Genomic DNA, 24,150 nt, shown 5'->3' on the forward strand with positions numbered 1-24,150 from the left:
AAAATGCAGCCAATGAGGTTAGAGCAAAGTGAATGCTATCGACAACAGGCAGGCGATGGAACTGATCGCGTTTTGGATTTTGACTGGACTTGTTGTGTCGTGTGGATGTATAGGTAATAGATATACTTATTTTTCGAATATTTCAATACGAATATATAATTTTGAAATGTCTTTCTATTGCTATAAGAAGGGAGTCTCCATTTTATAAAAGGAAACCAATAAAATATATTTACTTAACTTATAACATATGGAATATGTATTTGTCACTATGAAGATAGTGAGACCATAAAGATACTAATGAAAATAACAAAGCTATTCAACTTTCCTATTCAAAATGTGAACAAATGGGATCGCTGGATTTGGATTAGATGGAGTTTTTTTCGAAGGCAAATCTGGATTCTTTTTTTAATTCAAAATTGGAATGGTGAACTCCAAAATTTTGGGTAGAGGCGGGGAGCTTCAAATAACTTTCGTTACGTGTGTTAATAAAAGTAATGCTCAGTCGTTTCCAAAATTATCGTGACATGGTTATGATTACTCACTAGTATACCATATCCTGATGTGCATTCGATGTATGTATGTATGATTCGATATGCATAGGCCTACCTAATTTATGAAGGTCAATCATACTACGAATTAAACGCATGCTTTGGTAGGGTATGCCTGATTATTTTACGTGCCAATAAATACACCGATTCGAATATTGTATTTAGGCAATGTATGCGTGAAGCGTTTCGTTGGCGGAAAGTGGATATCAGCTGGAAATTGCCTTGTGAGTATTGTCTGTACCGTTCGTCTTGCGTTCAAACTCTACAGTTATAAATACTAGTTACTAATTGAGTAGTAATTGACGTAATTTCGTTTACCACACTTCAACACCATCAACGGTTATTTGAACATCAATGCTTTTCACACAGAATAAAGATCCAGTTGTAGTTACGAACCGCCTTCGAGATAAACGTGAGTGCAACAGTGATAGAGTTTTTCAAATGTTTTCTCAGTCGATTTACATCTACGTGTATACGTCTCGGTACAGTGTATTTTGGTGCGATCAAATTGTAACGCTCTATTCGTGACATGTATCATATTCCCCGATCAAATTGTAACGCTCTATTCGTGACATGTATCATATTCCCCGATCAAATTTAGAACTTCCTCTCGAACTGTGACTCATACGCTTTCAAATTTGGTTGGACACGAATTACGCTGGCTGTCAAATACAAGTATACAATAGGCTCCTTCTTATATCGGCGACAACGAAGTAGGCTCTTCGCTTTGCGTAAAAATGATGTATTCAGTATCCACAGACGAACTACGGCTGTACTCTTACATTCCAGTTTTTCAGTCGTTTTTGGTTTGACAGTGCCGCTGTTCACGTCATGCAACGGGGTTCGGTTGTCCAGAATAAAACCAGAGTTTCGATTCCGTAACGGTGGCGAACTAACGTTGAATATTTCTCGCGTGGGTCTCAAAAATGTGATCTGCGATGTTTCAACTGATGGCGGAAACTGGACTGTGAGTTATAGACCCTAAAATACAGAATTGTCGTATGTCTTATTTTATCAATGTTCGTGAGGTGATGTAAACGATGTCATTTATAGTAAAATCAAATTATAATCTGTCCTTATGGCATAGGTCATCAAATACTCAGCATTGCTATTCGAGTACAAGTAGAAGCATTTCCATAAACTGCTATAGTGAAGTTCTAGTATACGTACTAGTTAACTAGTAGCCTAGTAATATAAATTATCCCAGACATGTTCAGACTATATCAAGTACAAGGTAGTAAGTGAATGGTTTATGGAAATTAGGTAAGCAGTTAAAAAAGTAAATGTTGTCCGCGGCGTCGCATACTTTTCGTAGTAAATCGGAGATGGACAACCTTTGAAATTACAAGATTCATCTGTGCGAGAGCGTAAAATCATCGATGATACCAGAAATAAACAGAGCAATTGTCGAAAATATATTTTGCTACCATCATGCAGAGGATATTTCGGCAGCTTTACTTCATTCATAATAGCAATACAAACCAATTCCAACTATACTGTCTATTTCACGAAAGTCAAAGTATATGTAATTTTGCGTCAACAACTGTTAATTATAGGTGTAAGTGTAAGCATAGGTCTGAAAACATAGCATCTCGAGTATGCAGTTCAAGTACCAAAGCATACTGGAGTACTCCTAAAATGTAGAAGCACTGCGCTATACTGACAACCTCTGAGTATGATGAATAACACTGGTCTACAAATTTCAACTTTTTTTTCAGGTTTGGGTTTTGACAACTGATTTTGGCTAATTTTGGGGCACTGATTCCGAAAATGGCCTCAGATTTTCTCCATCACGTTACGTTTTTAAGATATGAAATATCCCTAATTTGAAGAAAAAATCAATTTTTGACCCCCCTCTGTTTTCAAAACAAGGAAATCTGATACAATAAACAATGTTTTATCTGCAATAATCCAGCTTTAATTAGCAAACAAGCATTCTATATTATATTCAAACAAATTGGCGTTGTATTTAATAAAATTTTATGCCTTGGAATAAAAAATAAGCAGGCAAAAGAGCAACTTACAAAGCTGATACAATCGTGACATTTTATCGCAATGAACAATGAATGAAGATTATCAGAACATCAAAACCGTTATCGAAAAGTTGTAGTAGCATGACCATGGCTGACTCATCTGTCTAGATTTGAAAATGGTGAACTTTTTGCTGGGGAAACAAAGTGGCTACACCGAATACCCATGTTTCCTATGCTACCGGGACAGCAGGGTCAAGGATCACCACTGGAACAAAAAGATGAGTGGCCTCCAAGGCTCACCTTGACGCCTGGAGAAAAAAATATCATACGTGATCAGTTTGTTGATATAAAAGAATATCCTCTTGCCTCCTCTTCACATCAAACTTGGTCTCATGAAACAATATGTAAAAGCTTTGGATTGTGAAGGGGGGTGTTTTAAAGGATATATGTTATGCTTTTTCTGGTCTCAGTGAAGAGACAAAAGAACTGGGATTTTCAATGGACCTCAAATTCGGCAATTGTTGAAGGATTAAAATCTTGTATATAATCAATGTTGCCATTCGAGGCTAGATCTTGGGATGCTTTCGGTGCTGTTTTTTGGGAAACAAAACAGCAAAAAATTATAAAGATCTCTCAAGGGAGCTACTGCTTAGTTATGAAGATTTGGGATGCAGGATGAGCATCAAAGTTAACGATTTGAAGAGCCATGCGGATGAGTTTAGACAAAACCTTAGGAAAGTTAGTTGAGAACAGGGTGAACGTTTCAGCCAAGATATTAAAATTATAGAGGCACGTTATCAAGGTCGGTGGGATTTATGGACTCATTTATTTCCCACACCAGTAAAAAATCTGGTACGAGCAAGGACCAGGACACAGTCGCCACCTGTACCTGGATTTTCGTATGATAGCCGACTATTGATGGAGTTGGAAAAGAGAAATTCCAGATGCTGTTTGTAAAAGTCCCTCGAAAGAGAATTTTTAAGCTTATAAGTGAAGACTTCATATTTTATGAAAGCTCTTTTTTACTGTTTCTGAACTCGCCCTGCCCAAGTCCCTGTCTTTCGAATTTCTGCACTTCATTGGAATGTCTATGTGCCTATTTTGTGAAGTCTAGCCTGTAATTCAGATAAGACCTTGTTACTGCCCTATCCACATGTTCGTCAGCATAATGTAGCATTTAATTTTATTATGGTTGCTCTTTTGCACGCCTATTTTTAATTCCGGGGCATAAAACTTTAATAAAGATAACTCAAATTTGTATGAATCTAATACAGAATGTTTGTTTGCTAATTAAAGCTACATTATTGCAGGTAAAACAGTGATTAATGCACCAGAATTCCTTGTTTTGACAACAGAGGGGGGTCAAAAATTGAATTTTTCAAAAAATTAGGGATATTTCATATCTCAAAAACGTGATGTGATGGAGAAAATCTGAGGCCATTTTCGGATTCAGTGCCCCAAAATTAGCCAAAATCAGTTGTCAAAACCCAAACCTGAAATTTTGTGTAGACCAGTGTAATTGAATTCTATGCAGAGTAATACTGCTAAGTGACCCAATCCAACCTTGCCGAATTAATTATGTGCAGAAATATATCGATTGGCTGTAGGCTATTGCATGCGAGTTCAATATATAATATACGGTAAATCAAATTGGGATCATACATCGAAAGAGCGGGAATGAGAAAGAGATGTAATGGAGCTGCCAATAGCGGACATTATTGTGCAAAATTTATACCGTATTTAACACAAACCAATAACCATTGAGACGTTTTAAATGCATGTAGCCAGCACATACATTGACATTACCCTAATTAACTTCATTTTCATAGATTTTTCAACGGCGATCTGGCAGCCGTGTCAGCTTCTATCGGGTGTGGGCGGATTACGTAAGAGGATTCGGAGACCTACGAGGGGACGTCTGGCTTGGCAAGTTGCTATAAAAAGTTTTTTACCAATACTTTCATGTCAATAGAACAGTGTAGCAAATAATACACAACGCTTCTTCAGGTTACATTCGGGTACTGGTGAAGCGCAGTATTTTTCAAACCTTCGTGATCCACACTAACACATTATTATTATCCCTTTAGTGTGCCGTTAACTCTTGAAAAGAGGCACCCCAGAAGTTTTCGAATTTAATAAATATTCTGCTACAATGGATGTTGTATTGAAAGCTATATATTCAAGTTCTGTACCACGAACCAGCTATTTACAATAATAATCACAATAACTCTCAATAGAAATTCGTAAAGAAACCCTATGGTAAACTTCATCTATATTGGCGCGTAACCAGACTGCAATATGCAGGGCTAAATGTACTTCATCACATGACGAGAAATGGACGTTGGGAGTTACGGATTGATATGATAGCCAGAAACGGCACGCGCTTCTACGCGAAATACAGGTGAAGCTTATTTTATGAGGTGCAGTTGTTGTTGTTGTATACAAAAAATAAGATGCTTATCAGCTGTTGGTATTTTGCACCACCGAGACTGATTTCGTGCGAATAAATGTACCGTAGCCATAATAGCGTACAAAAATACGCTTGCAAGAAACAATATTTCGGCACGATTTGAAATGATTGACGACCGCATGATAACACAAAGTCAGTGGTGAATGGGGTAATAATAAATTAAATTAAATAAATAACGTTCAAATAGGCGGCATCACCAGGTCAGGTCGTGGTCCGGTATCGCCACTATTCCCACTCTCAAATAACCACCTTATAAATACGAACGTTGTCAGTGGGAATTTTATTAGTAACGATGATAGAAATTAAGCGAATGGGGTAAACGATCAATCGCGAAAAACGCATTCGATGCAAATAGTTACAAATGCTACCAGGTAGATATAAGATACTTCGGAATTCCATTTCAGTACTGAATTAAATGTGCAGTGAATTCTAAGGTAGCCTACTCGAAATCATTTTAAAATAGAAGGGAAGAATGCGTTTGAAAGATAATAAAGCGAAAACTTGATGGCACTCCACATCAGACATGGGGTGATTACTTCGTGAATGTAATCGATTGCGATTACGATTACTTCTGAATGACACGATTACGATTACAATTGCGATTATAGCAAAATCAGGAAGTAGTCGATTACGATTACGATTACATTGGAAAAGTAATCACGATTACTCACGATTACATTTATTTAGCATCTTACAAGTTATATTGGAAGACAATATATGGATTGCGCTGAAAAGGCCTTACGAGACGCGACATATGCTTGTTACATCATAAAGTACCCATTGCCCATTTTATATTGGACGATTTATCGCACCCAACGATTTGCATTCTTGCCAGGTCCACAACTGCCGCACCGCATATTTCCACATAGGGTGAGAAGCGAGCTCGAAGGGGAATCAAAAGTATTTCGTAAACCAACACAAATTATAGACTATTTTCGAGAGATTTCATGAACTTGGAAATTGTCTACGAGCATCGCGATTTAAATGTTTCTAGATAGCTTGATTTTGAAATACATAACCTACGTTTCCTCCTAATGAAAAAAGCATGCTTCATTTATAGTAACAGGCATTTAGGTGCCAGTCAATACCGCGCCACGACACACCAAAAGACATATGCAGTTTCGGCAACATGCGAATCCACGAAGTGTGCTACTAATGAAAGACATTAGCCGAAACTTCGGGTATGCGTCCATTGTCAATAGCCGCGCGGGTGGGCGTGACTAATATAGTCCGGTCCTTCCAATCCAAGCCCCCCATGCAAATGCCACCCGGGCACCCACAGAGCATTAAACATGGCAATTTGTGTGGGCGTCTCACGCAAGTATTTCTTTTAGTCTGCTACGTTTTGGCCACAACAATATCTTTTGATTACATATCAGACCGAAGGTCACGAATTAACAACATGCCCTAAAGTAATTATTACAAGATACCAGATGCTATAATTATGTGTTACGTGCTCCCAGCTCTTCGGGTAAATCTGACCATCGGGGGCTGAGAGAGGGTTAAAAATGAATAGTAATATAATGCAATTACCAATCTTATTGACGAAACTAAATCTTCAACTTGAAAATTAACTACCCTATAGGGGCACAAGACCAACGTTTAGAGTGGGGGACGATTTGCTGTTTTTGTCCGGATTCTAGCTACAAGCCACCCTAACATTATATATAAGCTGATGGCTTTGGCGGCAGGTCCAAATGTTGAGTACAGAATTGTGAAATAACGGCACCCGTTTCAAGCAGATTCATATCAGAATAAGAAAAAGTGAACATAAAATTCTGCCTTCAACTTAATACAGATAATGTAATGCAAGCGGCCATTCCAAGAAACGGCTTGGTTATGATATATATCAGCAGCTGTTGATTTTTATTGCTTCGTCCTGGAAACCGTAATGTTTTATTTGACGAGTAGGCTACAAAATTTCGAACCTTTGTTCGGTGTACGTTCGTAATACTTAGGCCTACTGCTCGCCAAGCAGCAACGGTCAAACTGCGTTCAACTAAGCATAACCAAACATTAATACAAAAGTTACTATTTTAAACTAGGAAGAGTAGTGATTAATTATCCTGCTGTGAGGTAGTGGCGTCTGGAATGTATTGATAACCTGATATACAGCACGATGAATGTTCTTACAGTCACACTAATGTACATCGAATATCTATTCACTATGTGTGGATAGCCGGATACTTCTTACACGAAAGCTAATAGACCACTTTTGACGTAATAATGAGCAGTGGCATTTGAAAATCTGACGTTTGTGCTATCACCAACTGGTATAATACCTCTTCCTGTTTACGAATGTTCAGTTTATGTCATAGTCCTATACAAATAAAAAGTAATCGTTCTTTCACAAAGAAATCGATTAAATATGGGAAGCAGTCGATTACGATAACGATTACTTCTGAATTTTCACGAATGTGATCGATTGCGATTACGATGACTTGAAAATGCTGTAATCGTCGTAATCGATTACGATTACTAATCGCGATTACCCCATGTCTGCTCCACATCAAGATATTCATTCGGCAATCGACTGTAGAGGGATCCTGCATTATGACTATATTTTGAATCAATGAACATTAAAATATTGCCGTGATAGCGAAGTGATTATGACAATTGATTTTGAGCTAGCTATTCGAAAAATGTTGTAAAAGTAAAATAAGGGTCAGTGTAACTGTAGTCCTAAAAATACTTGGTGTACGTCAGTTGTTCCCAATCTTTTTTGGCTGATCGCCCCGTTTTCAATCACGACACAAATTTGTTCGATCTTTTGTTTTAGTCAACTTTCACGTCATATGTAGAATAAGCCGTCTTCACGTGCAATTTCGGCCGTGGTAATTAAATATATCCCGCTGAACGTTTCTAACATTTTCGCCCTTATCGCCTCCTGGGTATTTTCGCCCCCTTGTTTCCAATATCGCCAACGTAGGGGCGATATCGCTGACATTATAGGAACTCCTGGTCTAGGTGGTGGGTAGCAAAGGCGACTTCCGTAATTCCTATATCTAAGTATCGGAAGCTTTTAGACTCCTTATCACCATCCGATCCGCGTTAACGGTGTCTTAAAAAGCCTAAAGCAGTGGTGGGCCATTATTTTTCACCGCGGGCCAAATGAGAAGCAGAAAATATGTTGGCAGGACGAGTCAGAAATTTTAGTTGCATTCTCCAGAGTTTTGATTTTATTTATAAATTGAAAGCAGTGAATTACACTAAATACTGCTCAGTAGGTTTGTTGATATTGGGAAATGAGAAAGTGACGGTTAATTACAAAAAAATTATTTGCCGCGATATTTCGAAACAGTGTTAAACATGATAAAGTTTGAACTCTCTTTAAACCCCTATCCGCGTTTTTCTATCAATACATTAAAATGTATTTGGGATGACCGAAACAGCACTTCGTCTTGAGCCCCCCCCCCACTCACGAATTTATAAACACCTAGACCAGACCCATCGGGATGCACGTTTGTAACACTACTTCCGAGTAATGTTCCTTGTATACACTAATTGGTAACGTTATATGCCCGAATCACGCGAAGAGCGGAATTTTCTCATGATTCAATCGGTAAATAATATTGGTAATTGCATATATATTGCTGTATTTCCTAAACCCCTCTCTGCATTGTACTCAGTTTTACCGCTAGAACTGAGTGAGGTGTTGTCTTGGGAAATGTTCGCGAAGGGCCCGTTGTTGTCTGCTACATGAAAAATTATTGAAATCGCCAAAGCGTACTAAAGTAATAGATGCAAACGATTCCAAATTGGTATTTCTTCACTGCCAAATATTGGACATCGTGGTTTTCGGTCAACATTAGGGCCGTGCTTTTCTGCCAAGGTATTCTCGCTGTCGGACTTTTTTCCCATTTTCTTTCGATCAGCAGGTGCAATTGCGGTGCCTACTCGGAGTTCAGTGTTGGGCTAAACTATATATGTCTTGGTGCATCGTGGCGCGGTAATGACTGACGCCGAAATGCCCAATTCTATAAACCATTAATCCCTATATCGCGCGAGAAACATTTGAAATAAGTTGCATAAATTTTCATTCACGATATAATTTTGGGCCCCCTTCGAGCACGCCCTTGGAAACGCATCAAGTAACAATTTGAAACACAGAACATGAAATGCGTAATGTGACAATGGCAACAAAGAAGGTTTGCTGACTTCTTGTGACTCCAATTGTAACGGCATTATTTGCTACATTTACTTTATTTTTAATCTGGATTACTCATGTGAGGTAGGCATACGTATAGGCTGCGTAATCGCGGCATGTTATTGAACAGGCTTGATAGTAAACGAATTTGCGGTCCGGTTATACATCCTATGCTTTCAGTCCCCGCAGGAACATTAAAAATAGGTTTTATATTTTGAATTTCAAGCAGCTTTTCGCGGGCTGCACAAAATAGCTTCCCGGGCCGCATCTGGCCCACGGGCCGCACTTAGCCCAGGCCTGACCTAAAGCAAAAGCGGGTCGGGCTACAAGTTGGCAGATCTGGAATCATCAAAATAATAACGGTCTGGTACCATTGATGTAGACACCAAATGAATACCAACATAACAACAGCAATAATTGGGTCTACAGCAATTTCAAAGTTGGATCAAGCGCAAGCAAATACAGGCTGACTGTGACAGGATACTCCGGCAACGTGACCGATTCGATGTGGCGGACGAGAAACACGAACGGACATAGCAATGGCATGGCCTTCACCACCAGGGACCGAGACAACGATCTCGATGGCAGTCGAAATTGCGCAGCCCTAATGGACGGGGGATGGTGGTATAACTTCTGCGGATATACTAATTTGAATACAATCCCGGAAAAAATGCAATGGTTGGATGCAGGATTTCTTGGCACCATTCCGATCAGATATAGCGAGATGAAATTTCGCCAGAAGATATAAGTCTGTAGTTTTCGCAAACAATATGGATACTATGCTTCATAGCACATCTAGTCTATTCTTTTAGTGAATCTAGCACATTGGTTTGTAACCTCTACTAACCCGCGGAACACTCACGCTAATCTGCAAGTCTTCGAGGAACCCCAAATTTTCTTTGAGGCATAACGACAAAAGCCTACCACAAAATAGGAATCGAATACATTACTATAGATTACTGGTGCATAGAATGACCTGTGCATCAGCAAAGTGTAAAAAAAAAACATTAACATATCATTTTCGCGCAACACGAAAACCTCCCAATGAATATTTTTTGCAAATCAGAGTGCTTGTCTCTTTGAGATACCAGTTCACAAATACAAGGCCTTACCTCGGAAAGTGTTATTGTTTTTGCTCGAAACATAGCAGCGTGATACCATTTGCTTAATTACAGATGAACTTCTAATGATTGGAGACCGAATTGGCATTTCAGAATGACGGGGTTTCCCTTTTCGAACCGCAACCTCTCCTGTTTACGCGGTATACACAATGTACGACCAACACCGCCCCTATTCGACTACTGATCGGGCCTAATTACCTGAAACCAATGATCGGCAAGACGGATGAATTATCACAAATCATATCTATGAGTAGTGAGTACCTCCGTGGAACCCATGGCAGTGGCTCACGGAACCCCCTGTGTTCCATGAACCACCGGTTAAAAACCACTGATCTAGCATCTCCATACTTGGTATGATACTCTTATCTCCGTAATTATGTCATATTGCATGCGATCACTCATTCATGTGGATGTGGGTAAGCGGACAGCTAGCCTTGTCCATATCGGCGTCAATCCATATCCAATCCAATCCACTTCGATATTTAGGCACACTCAAGTACTAAATGCCGCTTTCACAATCATTCCAGTGTCGGCAAAAGATTCAAATATACCAGTTACTATTGAAGTACATAGCCCAGGGTTGGAGTGGGATTTGATTACTGTACCACTCCAGTCATATGGAAAATTGGTACGCTTAAACATAAACAACACCCCTGGGATATTTTTCCATTAGGAATGCTATATTTGACTCGTTTCACCAACTTCGCCCAATCGTTTCCGTCACTGAAATATATGTGTGTGTTTCCGCTACAATTGGCCGGATTTGCTCCCTCTGTGGTGGAAATCTGGTAAATACAGCCATATCCAACCCATGCATATAGAATCTATAGAATGAGAGATTACAACAGAGCATTTTCGAGATTTTCCCAATTTTGGATAACCCTAATATACAGTGCATGCAGTGTAACAGTGATCTGGAATGTGAAATTATTCGTTGACTTTCACACGAGTCGCAGGTAACTGCTACAAGTCGCTTATATGGTGTTGTCCGTAAGAAATTGCGTCATTGTCTTGACCATAAACCCGCTCGTACGCGTTGTCTGCTGAGCTTGCTCATGTTGCTAGAACTTATTTTCTGCAAATGCGTATATCACGGCAACTCCTTTACAGAAACACGATGCTGTGTAATTACATCCGAATATTGTTGATATATACAATATTGTATGCCCTACAACGATTAAATAAAGTTCTAAGCGTATTGTGTGTGAAGAAAACTACTCTGTCGCCATTTTCTTCAGCAAGTTTCTGCGTATTTTACCAAGTAACGATTTCGGTATCCGGTCCACAAACTGCACGCCTCCTCTCAAATGCTTGTAATCGACGAGATGTTCTGCATAATACACAATGGCTTTAGCAAGCATTATTATCGCTGGGCTGGGCATAATGATTCCAGCACTCGAGTTCGAAATTGAGTATTAGTTTTGTTGATTCGAGTCCTTTAGTAAGAGCCAGTGTTTCCAAGTATCAAAATTCAACCTCCCAGCGATATTTTTAACGAGAGCTACCGGAGTGTCGGTGCGACACTTTCTTACCCCTGCGGGAGAGCCTTGAAAGTTGAAACCACGATGCGAGATGGCTAATCATTGAAAGCATGTGGCATAATTGTATTAGACTCTAATACAATACTTTCGATTCCATTACTCTAATAATTAGAGTAATGGAATCGAAATTTTATGATAGACCAGTAGTATCGTTGTTTACCCACTGATTATTATAGTCAACACAGAAAATAATTTACATGTATTATTGAGTGCAATTTAGCATTATGTATTTCGTGGTCGCAAAAAAACATCCATATTAGCTCCCATATTTCTTCACGGTATTAAGTCGGCAGAAGCAGTAATCGAATACTTCTATTCGGTTCTAAGCCTAAAAACATATTCGGAATCGAACCACTTATGTACACGATTTCGCCAAGCCATCAGTCTCTGGCATACGTTTCCTATACCTTCAACAATTTTATGAACTTCGTCGCTGGTCAAGTCCGCGTCCTTCCGCACGACCAACGCTTTCGGGAGCTCGCCTGATGCCTCGTCTGGGATGCCCACCACACCGACGTCTAGTACTTTCGGATGCTTCAGTATGACGGACTCTAACTCAGCCGGTGAGACCTGAGATATTGATAATAATTCCAGCGTCCGGTTGGTAGAACTGACTCTCAATCTGGACCAGAGATGGAAGCAAGTCGGCCAAGATACCCATCCAAAGACACTGCCGTGGCGCACACGACCTGAACAGGCGATGGGCGTCACAGAATTTTTCATGTATTAATAATTATAATGGACCAGGATTATCCAACAGAGTTTTCCAATTGCAGAACTGATGGCCTTTGCCTCTTTTGAATCAGTTTATTAGTGAAGTTGAGAATCGGAAAAAACATGGAAATCGATCGATACAGCGCAGTATTGTAGCCATCCAAAAAGTGGATCGCGTGCTGCCAACCGACGTATAGGCACTGAGCTGCCATGCTTTGGAAATTACAGGGTACTGTAATTTCAAATGACAAGCATTTGGTTGGCTATATGGTCAATATTGAAGTAATCTTTGCTTCGGCTTTATGGGAGTTCACGTGTACGCGTTGCCTTGTCACCCTTCTTACCCGAAAGGCTTTTATAGTTCTCTTGAGCTTCTTATTTACACAGCTCGTTTTGAAGCCAAACTACTACTTTTCATATTTTCGATATGGTTAAGTAGGAATTAGTTTTGAGGTTAAATTCAATCACGATATTCATTGGAATCATCATAAAAACACGTTAGATAGGCCATGATGAACGGTAACAGATTGTAATTGCGAAAATTGCGCCCATTTATAGAACATGCACTCGTGCTACGCTTCATGAAGGGTCATCTTGCAGTTCTGAAAACCGACATCGCCGACAGATTAAGAAATGCATGTGGAGTCGCACCTCGATCTTCTTCTTCAAACTACTTGAGTACTTTTGATACGTAAAATTATAATTTGATATCAAGTACGTCTAGAATCTAGATTCTAGATCAATGGTGTCAAACAACTTGCGTCGCGGGCGGAATTCAAACCTTCAGATCGCTCGCTGCTATGACGAGCCGAATGATTCCAAAATGTTACGTCAAAATCCATGCCCTTATTTTTCACTTGAATACTTCATTACGAAGCCTATACTCAGGATATTAAACTAGATTTTATTACGGATCGTTGGGGGTCTATTCTAGAACACCTTTATTTTCATACGATATAATTGACAAACGTGCGATGATTGGCCGGTTAAATACAGTTGTATACCGCTAAAATTGGCTCTCTAGCGACGATATAAGTTGACAAATTTCTACGCTCCTTTTGTCTTATAGTCGTATTCAAGAGTTAGCCCTGAGCATGCGCTGTGAGGAATGCAAGATATTTCACTGTGAAGACGGACGTTGGAATTTGGTTCATCAGTAATACATGCCAATTCAGGTTTATGTGGAGGCCGGAGATTTTGAGGGGGTAATGGTTCGCTGACGTTATTATTATTTACATTTTTGAATTCTGTGCAACATTAGCATTCGATAAATACCAGATATAAAATATTCGGAGATTTTTATGATGAATTACTTTATCATGGGTGAGGCATGTCCCATCTCTGCCTCACCTGTGCTTGGCCCTCCTTTCGCGCTATATTTTAAAATATTAAATCTGCAAATTACATGTATTCAGTCATTCATGACCATCGATTGAAAGTATCCATTATTATTGGTGTTGTAATCATTGAAGGTTTCACAATTTTCTTGTGCACATTCTGACAACAGGTAAGGCACTACCTGACTTGCATCTCCTGCTGACCGTACGTCACTAAAAGAGTTCTAGATTTAACATCACAGCAAAATATTTGTTATGTATTACTAGCCTGGAAGCTTCGGTATCTTATCACGTCCTTTAAGCGATCTACTATGTACAGTTGTTCATCATGCCCCAAATATCCGATATCGCCTGTTTTGAACCACCCGTCTTTGTCGATTGCGTTGGTGGAGGCCCTGGGATTCTTGAGATATCCTTTCATTACCTGGAAATTGCATAGCATATTACTAACCTAACTAGCAATAAAAGGAGTTGCGAGGCAATTATGCATACTATTTTAATTTACAAAAACAAACATACTGCTGTGCGGACTTGGTGTGGTGAGAGGCTATATATTATCAGTGGGGCAAGTTTTTGTTGCATTAAAAACCTGAGAAAGTTGCATTTACTTTTTTAATTTTAACAAAAGTTGCAGAAATTGCATTTATACAATTTTTTGAAATCATGAGGGTATGAGATACTCGAAAGGTTCCAGCAGTTTAAAATTTGCATGGTGTCTACTTGTTCCGTTCCTTCCTTCGCTATTCAATCGATCATGGTTACATTTTTATTTACATAGGGTTTGAAACCTACATGAAAGCAGCAAGAAAATATCGAAAATAATAAGCGAACTCCTCCCAAATCAAATATCACACCCAAACCACCCCCCTTGGCCTGCAAACATGATCCAAGGCTTCCTGGAAATGGTGACCCAGTGAAAATATAATTTTCGATCGCATCGATTGGGCGTCCGAGAAATAGGAAAAGACCTCAAATTTGAACGACAGTGAATTAATCAAGCGATATTACTATAGTGTCAAATATTTTCAGACATTGTCAGGGGAGAAATGACGATCGTTTGCCAACGGTTTGCGTGGCATGCTGAAACTTCGTTCCACAGAGCATGAAGTTGCTTGGCAATTTAACAATTTGGCATACAGTTCTGGACTGATGTTTGGTCGGGTCATTTCCACAATTGCTTTCAGGTCCCTGTTCCCAATACAATTTTATTCCTGATGGATCACTGCCAAAGTCAAATGTGTAACCTCTTTCATAGGCTTGAGCAATGCTATATTCTGTCCTCTCTGCTCTTTTTATTTCATCAACAAGTTGAATATAACATTGACAAATTTCCCTTAGGCTTCTAGGAAGGCTTCAAGCCGTGACTGCTTTCTTCGCTTTCATCACAAACAGCCCCGTACCTTCAAAAGCATTAACAATCTCAAGAACTTGCGGGAGGTTTTTGGCATAGTTTTCTGTTGCCTTCAACCAACTTCCCCATCTGGTGACCACAGGTTGTGGGGGACTATTGATTGCTGAAAACTTAGCTCTTCGATATTTATGTGTCCCCACTGAAGCTTTTACTGCTGCAATTAGGTTATCAACATCCTCATAATTATTCCGGATACGTTGTGCTGCATTGTGTAACGCATGAGCTACACAGGTGATGTGAAACAGCCTCGCAAATGTTCCTTTAACAACATGACCTGCTGCTGTCATGTACCTTGCAGCATCTGTGATCAACAGGATAAAATTATCTCTGTCTGTTCGTAGTGTACGTATTGCATCGTCTACTGTATGTACAATGGTTTGCTGATTTGGTGATGCGCCAAGAATCTTACAATGCAAAAGATAACTGGTTTGTGGATATTCTATATCTCCGACTAGAGTGTTTAAATATTTGAATCCTGAAATATCAGATGCATCAATGACCATGAAAATGAGCTTATCTGATAGAATATTGCAGATTCGATCAACATCATGTTTACCCATGGTATCAATTCGCTTTCGGCATGCTGACTCAGACGGAGCTTGTCGTCCAACAAATTTAAATAGATCCTGTAGATCAGGATTGTTAAGTTTGTAGAGGGGAATATCTGGAATCTGTTGAGTAGAGTGACACAAATTTCAGATGCGTCAAAACTTTTGATATCTCTAGCCTGCAACACATCTTCTGATCGCAAAAAAAAATCAATAACGCCGCTTAAGTCTGTTCGCAACCAGTATGCTGTATGTATTTTAATCAACTTCGTCCGCGTCCTCAGTCTTGATCCAGTATGCCATCACAATCGCAGTAGACTAAATGGTTCCGGCCGGCGAGTCAGATATCATATTTCTACAGAGCAGGAGAGGACAATTACAACATTTCGCGCGTGTAGAAATCAACGTCTTTGGTATCGGTCTTGTCGTGTCGCGTCGCGTCTTCTAATTACTCACATTTCATCAATGTGTTGATAATTTGCTCACGTAAGCAGTAGCACGTCAACAAAATACTTTGCTTATTTCCGAATCGCACAATTTACCAGTTAGTTCAGGGAGTTTCATGACTAACGGAATAGTGGGTATGTCGCATATACCCGAAAAATTGCTAGATAAACACGGCATACCCAGTATACCTGCGTCCGGCGCCTATGGTGGGCCGCATTGTCACTTGAAATCCATTAATTTAGTCTTTATTATAGTTTTATAGCATATTTTGCGCAATACTTGATAAAATTTGCAGAAAAATGTTGCATGAAAAATATAGACAAAAGTTGCAACATAAAACTCCTCCGAACAGATTAAAACACTATACTACATACATTATGAGTATTTACGAAGCTTCCAGAAGCTGTAAAAAGAAGTTGCAAAAGTAGCAAAAACTTGCCCTAAGTACTACAAACTTTGTATTAGTGCTACCTACACAAAATCAGCCGTTATAAGTTGAGATACAGCTGTCTCGCTACAGAAAAATTATAATGTTGACTTCACTAATGCCCTGAGACATGCAAAGACCAACCGAAACAACCTAAAATCTCGATCAGCCCCAAATCCTCTGACAAGACATATGGTAAGATATTGATAAATACAATATTGTTTCAACTGACTCCAACCACGATGTGGAAATACATTTAGGGGTTGATAACAACAGAGATGCTGTGGACACTCAAGAAAGTTTCTATTTATTATATAAAAATAAATAACGAAAAATTTGAAAATTTTCTGTTCACCCCATGAAAGTGTTAGGTTATCTATAGAAACGATGTTCACCAAATTTGGTTCAATTCCAACCAGTAGCAGCGGAGTTATCGCCGTCGAAAAATTTGGATTTGAATAAAATAGCATTTACGGCGAGCACCACTATAATAAATAATTAAAGAATTGGTCACCGTAAATACTATTTTATCCATATTCCAAATTTTTTAACAGCAATAACTCCGCTTCGACTGGTTGGAATTGAGCCAAACTTGGTGAACATCGTTCCTATAGACATTTTGACAACCTAACACTTTCATGGGGTGGACAGAAAATTTTCAAATCTTTTGTTATTTATTTTTATGTAATAAATAGAAACTTTCTTTTCCTGTAGCAATGCGGCTACTGGTTGGAATTGAACCAAATTTGGTGTGTAGGCTTGAATTAGGTAACCTAACAATTTTGTCAAGTAGCCAGTGCGATTTGAGAAAAAAAGTCATTTTTGAAGAGCCCTAAGGTGCAATCGCGTCACAGAGAAACGCTGCGCTGTTGATACTTTTTCTATAGGCGCTTCGGTGAGCACACCTTACCAGCCTTTCCTTGACTTGTAAGGGTAGATCTGGGTCCACAGAATGTATTTTGGTTCTACCAATTTTCGCGCATTATCCTTCAACTTATAGAGATATTTAGGCTACGTCTAAATAGTCTACATTGCATAATGGATATGTCAGCTTATTATGATATCGATTGCCTTAGCCCGCTTGTTGCGTAGGGCTCCAGAGACGCGTCCACATAATGTATTTGGGCCCTACCAATTTTCGCGCATTATCCTTCAACTTATAGAGATATTTAGGCTACGTCCAAGTAGTCTACATTGGATATGCCGGATTATTATGATATCGATTGCCTTAGCCCGCTTGTTGCGTAGGGCTCCAGAGACGCGTCCACAGAATGTATTTGGGCCCTACCAATTTTCGCGCATTATCCTTCAACTTATAGAGATATTTAGGCTACGTCCAAGTAGTCTACATTGGATATGCCGGATTATTATGATATCGATTACCTTAGCCCGCTTGTTGCATACCTTTGTTTTTCACTGGAATATGTCTGATATCACTATAAGCGATGACGTTGGAATTTGGTTTATGATTTTTCAATCACCAATCGGATTTCTCGGAATGCCAGGGACCTTTTGCGTCAAAAGTAAAACAGTGGTATCACAGATATTTGAATTATATTCATTCTATAGCCTGTATTTATATTCCCACTGTAACTTACGTAGAATGGATTTGCATTATTTTTTTCGCATCTTTGAATAAATGAATGTCCATTTGGCCGAACAGAGTTTGCACTTTTTCGCTCGCTTCTACCGAAGCGCCTATAGAAAGTATCAACAGCACGACGTGTCTCTGGAGCCCTACACAACAGAAACATAGTAGGCTACTAAACGGCATAGTGATTAGGTGCATTTAGATCTATCTGCATTGAAATATATTCCGTAATGCCGACCAACACAGAGGTTTATAATAGTCCCATAGCGACTGAAAATATGCCAATACTTCTTGGGCAACCGTGAAAAACCTGTCATTTTGTGAGCTTCACTAGAAGGTCAAATATGACGTTCTCGCTGCCATGGTAGCCAAGTTCACTGGATGGCAGTGTGCCATATCCTGACTCTTCGGATCTTGGGATTGCTTATTTCTTCGCCGAAGATATTTGATGTCTAATGGCCAGCGGATGCAACACTTTTCAGGACATCGAAATACAATAACACCACGTATGGGCTTCTTCAATTATTTAAGGCAAGCTCTCTCCCCTCATCCTCAAATAAAAAAACATTGAATATAGCAACCATGGTTTTTCCGAGACAAACGTACAGTTACATGATATGTAAGGGTATATCTTTTTCGATACTTAACAAAAGAATTATATATTGGATGACGCATATAAATACTAGGTGGCAAATCGAATGAAGCGCCGATTACTTTTCAAGCTTATTGAATACCTCCACAATAATATTCATGTGGCACTTGAGCCTACCCGGAACATTAAGACTATACAACCAATATCGCAGACCTCCCAAATTTTCTCTATGCGTGTCGCAAGGTGCCCACCACTGCGATAACCGATGACGAAGACCTTCAGCCCGATCTGAATATTTGTTCAGTCTATTCACGTTTGGTCCTAGGAGGGAGCATTTTTCGCTAACGCAGTAAGTCAACATTTCTTGGTGTACAATGACAGTGACATTCCATTGAGTACTGTCGACCTGCCTCAAAATAAGCTGCTTGAAAAGAGTGGTATTTCAAACATCTTTAAATGTTATAGACTACTTAGATTCGAAGCTTTGTTTAATATATTTTAAAGACATTTTATACATTGCATACCTAAGTCTGCCCTACTTCGGGTCTTTCCACATACTTTTTCATGGATGCTTAATTTTAACTGATACTGGATCTGGGACCGATCACAAAGTATTTGTTTGGTTAGAAGTTACACACATTCACCAATTACTTTATACCAAGATAAGTTTTTCGTTCGTATGTCTACTATTTTCTCTCAAAGATCTTTGAGCCATGATTTTATCTGTTCTAGACCGCCACGCGTTTCGTTTTGTGATTTCAAGTTTTTGTGAGGAAAATGCCACAGAAACACCACTGCACTACTGGTAGTATGTCATTGTAACTGTTCGTTGGATATGATATATGACAAAAAGGCAAGTCAATTACTCACGCCAAAGCCGTCATGTAGCCATCGCTCAGGGCTACAGTAACGTATGATTGCAGGCTCTCGCAACCTGACGATTCGCGTAATTTTGCTTACCCGCTATGGGGTATTGATGGCCCGAGGGCGGTCCAATCTTTGACGACGCCTCGGTATATATGGAGTCGCAGTTAAGCGTGATCGGACTAGCCTAAGTCAACTGATTGGTTGTATGTATAAATATATTTGATCATTTGGAATATAATATTTACGGTGAGTCTATGCGTGACCAGGATACAGCAGTACAGCAACTCGTGGTATTTACCTTGTACCACTTTATTTACCGACCAGTCGCCCTGAACGCTTGATTGGTGGGAGAACAATGGAAGCTAGTGTCGCAACGCCCACCGCGAAATCACTTCCTTAATCAAACCCTAATAGGGCAGCCATACGTATCCAGATCTCGAATGATTCGGAAACTAAATCGTACTTCAGGGTTTGCTAGAGGATAAGGGGATATCCCACATAAAGGCCTGTTGTTATTGCTAAAATGGAAAAGCAGTGACATCGAAATTACTTTGGTATTTTAAATATCATATGAGTGATATAACACTAAGTCGCTACTTATAACAATGTGGTATGCGGTTACTCCTAAAGTCACATGTGGGGCATTTATGGCCACCGCGAAAAACCATTTGGCATCAGTCATCATCTACATACCGAAGTCTTTTACAAGCAACATTCGACATCGTTGGCACAGGATCGAATATTTTCGAACAGTTCTATCCAGAAAATTGCTATCTGAAAAACATACCTGAGCGCTTCTAATCAGAATTTCTCCTTCCTTCTCTGGTCCGCATTCGTGGCGAGATTCGAGATCCACGATCTTTAATACAAAAATTAGATTATATAAATGTGGTTACTCAACCAAGATCAGTATTTCTCAACTTTCGCACGATCGCGTCTGAGGAGCGATGTTGATTTTGAAGGGGTGGAAATGTACTGGTGAAGCTACTAGGGGCACATGCACTTTAAAGAGGTGTTTATGAAAGATGCTGTTAGAATATTGCATGATCGCTTCTCATTGCAACTTTACTTCAATAGTAATTCTGCTGGCTATTGAACATGTGTAAAATGTGTCATCTTGCTACCGCGGGCCGTTTTCTGTGATGTGTAAAGTGACAGGAATAGTTTTTATCAAACTGTCCAAATCTCAAGATTATTTTGTTGTGCGATGTACGGTCAAAATGTATTTCCACGAATGCAGCGGTCTTTTATAACACTATACTAAATAAAAAGAAAAAAATAAGGCAGAACATCTTGGAGCAGTGGTTCTCAACCGTCTTGTCTTTGTGGACCCCTTTCGGACCGTTACGGACCCCTTTCGGACCGTTACGGACCCCTTTCGGACCGTTACGGACCGCCGTGGACCCCCACGAAGTTTTTGTTCAAATTAAGCTCAATTATCGTGCAATCGTCATCGGTCTTGTGCAAATGGTATCTGTAGGCTTAGCGATGAACTGCAACAAAATAACTTGTCTTGAAAAAAAGACCATTCTATTCATGCAGAAATTGGGTTGACTTCAATTATTTCAAAGCGAATTATCCAACTGCATTTCTTGAAATACGCGGTCGTGTTTGAAAATACGTGCCTTCGATTTAATATGCCGAAAATCCATTTCCACAAATGTAGGTAGTGGCGAATGTAATAATACCTCGTAGCGCATCCGACGACACATTTAAGTATGATCGCCACAAATATGGCACCAAAATTGACAAACAATTTTTTTATTCAGCACATAACGTCAAGCCTGGTTATTTCTATCTAGCAGCTTATCTTAATGTTATTATGGAAAAACTAGTTATGTATGTCACAGGTGATAATCGATTTTTGTAAATATTTCGAAGTCACTGTGATTGACCCTATACCCACCCAATTTTTTTCTCCACAATCCACAACAAATCATCTTTAAACAGCGAAATAATTGTATCAGTAGGCTATTGACAATTCAACAAATAAAATGACATTGCACAGTAGGATATTTCAGCTCCGACGGCCATTCTCTTGATGTGAGCTCTGGAGCTTTACTAGTAATGAAGCGAAACTGCCTCGTGATTTTCCGAATTTAAGAGAATACAAATTAGGTTATTAACTATTTTGAGGCTTCGCGGGCCCCCTGAAAATGCTTCGAGGACTCCCAGTTGAGAACCACTGTCTTAAAGTTTTCTGGAGGTTTCAACGTTGCTGATTACGAATATCATATTTGTTTATTCAGATTGACTCTAGTTTGAAAAATATTTATATACCCTTAATAATGTCAAATGACTGTATTTGCTCCCTATATATTTCACTTGGTAAGCAGTAAATCGTCGTTGTTCTTACTTTTATACTGTGCATAAATAGAGAATTGACTATGAAGAACCATTATGTCGTCGTCATTTATTCCGTCAATATTAACATTACGTGATGAAAGATCTTCGTTTTGTCAGAAAAGGAGTTTGTCAAGCCTAAAAACTGTACTTTTGCACAACAGAAATATAAATTTTCCCCAGTACAAAAGGGGAGTGTAAAGCTCTCAAATTTGTCCTTGAAAATCTCAACTACAATACTCATATGAGGCTCATCTCCTTTGACTGGTAAATGGACAATGTTCTGCAGAGCCAGCAAAGTGGGAATACCTACTATCCCTATCAAACGAGAAGATTAAAACTGGTATCTTTAGTGAGCCTCAGATTTGAATACGAATGGAAGATTCCTGTTTCATAGGGAGAAAGGATCTCACTGCATGGAATTCCTTGTAGGATGTAGTAAATAAAAGATTTTGAAAGATCATGCTTTAATGTAGGTTGTTTTGTTCCGAGATCATGCTTTGAGAAGACCGTGACGTATTGACTCTATTTTCCGAACACATTCCGAACTATTGTAAAGTGTAGGCTAATATCGCATACAACCTTGAGCTCCACGCCGCGCTGCAGATTCCCACATGAAGCAATATTATTTCCGGGTATCATTCCAACACATATAATACTGGCTTCGGTCATGGAATAAACTGAAAGACAGGTGTCAAAACAAGTTTAAACAAACAGTCAAGTCATGTTGCGGTCTTTATTTGGCCATGGCGAAGTATCCTATACATGAAAAATAAGATTTAAAATTACAACATTTATTTGGTTCTTTTGTATGTATTTATGTGCTCGGCGCAGAAAGTTATGAAATTATACTATAATTACATTCTCGTGGTTAAATCACTAAGAGTCGTCTCTGCACGAAGTAGTCTTTACTTGAGCTACATGCATTATCTTAAATGCTTTCCAGAACTCATCATCCGTCTTCATGGTCGGATCTTTGTGCAAGCTCAAGCATAATATATTGTCACAATATGCCATGTTGATAATTTTACTTAGGGTGAAAAATGTTTGTTAAATAAACTCACGTGGACGAAGCGCAACTTGATACTTTTCCATGATTCGCCTTATAAGATCAGGCGCAAGCACAGCCCCGCCACAGCAGATCTCACGTAGGTGTGACAAGTCATATTTCTCAACTCCTTCAGCGTTAACCAGATCGATGACCATTGGTGGAACGCAAACGGCAACAGTTACCTCAAAATAAACACCGCACCATTCTGAGAATATTATTGCATTAAAGCAATCGCATGTTCTCCGAAATGGAGAAAAATCATTCAGAATAACCTCGTAACCTGCAGTGACTACGAAATCTAATAATCTAATCAGCTATGTAAATCGACGTGAATGGCGAATGGTTTTGCATTTGAGTTAAAATCTTATTGTATCGATGTGTACAAAATGTATCAGATACATTTATACCGTAAATGAAATCAACCACATCAGAATGAAGTAACTCGTGAGCCTTCGAACTTATTTTCGATGTGCTCTCGGTTTGTCATTCCTGTTCATTTCATATTTAAAGGTTATAGCTATAATGAGACTGTGCCGACGGCTGAATGATTTTTGCTTCACATCTCGAAACGGAGATGAGTGTTTACGCCTATTTGTATCTATGAGTAAAATTTTTATACATCTCGGGATAGCGTAACCAATTGTACGTACGGAAACACTACGTCATCAGTTATTTTCGAACATCGGACATACCCCTTTCGCCACGATGATAACAACAACGGTAGAGTGCCAAGTTCACATATAAATCTTCCTGCGCGCTCGTACTTGTACCTGGTATTTTTCCACGGTTTTCAGCATTTTGACCACATCGAAGTCGCTTTCGAAAACACATTTTGTACCGGCAGCTGCTAACCCGACAACCAAGGCAACCCCCGCCGTGTGGTACATTGGACGTTCTACGTATGCTGCAGAAGTAGGATCTCTCACTGGTCTGCAACTCACAAACATAATGTTATTACTTCAGTGTCAGACAAAGTAAAGTGGGGTGGTCAAATCACACTGTAGTCACACTGAGCAGACGGT

At 39.3% G+C, this 24,150-nt stretch overlaps 2 protein-coding genes across 4 annotated transcripts in view; one reads left to right on the plus strand and one right to left on the minus strand.

Moving 5' to 3' along the window:
- Positions 1-11,457, plus strand: LOC145453845 (ficolin-1-like). 2 transcript variants are annotated; one of them, XM_080331823.1, is made up of 7 exons: positions 1-113; positions 714-772; positions 918-960; positions 1,364-1,515; positions 4,351-4,447; positions 4,826-4,922; positions 9,568-11,457. In XM_080331823.1, exons 1-7 carry the CDS (start codon positions 56-58, stop codon positions 9,884-9,886), a joined length of 825 nt encoding a protein of 274 aa, XP_080187949.1. In that variant the 5' UTR covers positions 1-55; the 3' UTR covers positions 9,887-11,457. The 2 variants fall into 2 exon arrangements, with proteins under 2 accessions (XP_080187949.1, XP_080187950.1); XM_080331824.1 differs by lacking the exon at positions 918-960 and having other exon boundaries at positions 7-113.
- Positions 11,383-24,150, minus strand: part of LOC145453844 (uncharacterized) — a 17,907-nt gene continuing 5,139 nt past the window's right edge. The window contains exons 7-13 of one of the 2 annotated variants that reach the window (XM_080331821.1): positions 23,899-24,058; positions 23,142-23,310; positions 22,660-22,757; positions 20,522-20,593; positions 14,120-14,275; positions 12,208-12,370; positions 11,383-11,589 (exon numbers count right to left, since the gene is read on the minus strand). In XM_080331821.1, the coding sequence (XP_080187947.1) occupies positions 11,474-11,589; positions 12,208-12,370; positions 14,120-14,275; positions 20,522-20,593; positions 22,660-22,757; positions 23,142-23,310; positions 23,899-24,058 (934 nt within the window). In that variant the 3' untranslated portion in view covers positions 11,383-11,473. The remainder of the gene's footprint in view (positions 11,590-12,207; positions 12,371-14,119; positions 14,276-20,521; positions 20,594-22,659; positions 22,758-23,141; positions 23,311-23,898; positions 24,059-24,150) is intronic. The other variant, XM_080331822.1, reaches the window with a different exon arrangement.

Source organism: Botryllus schlosseri, chromosome 13 (assembly GCF_051294905.1).
Source record: "Botryllus schlosseri isolate E-star chromosome 13, Bs_hap1, whole genome shotgun sequence".
NCBI lineage: Eukaryota > Metazoa > Chordata > Ascidiacea > Stolidobranchia > Styelidae > Botryllus > Botryllus schlosseri.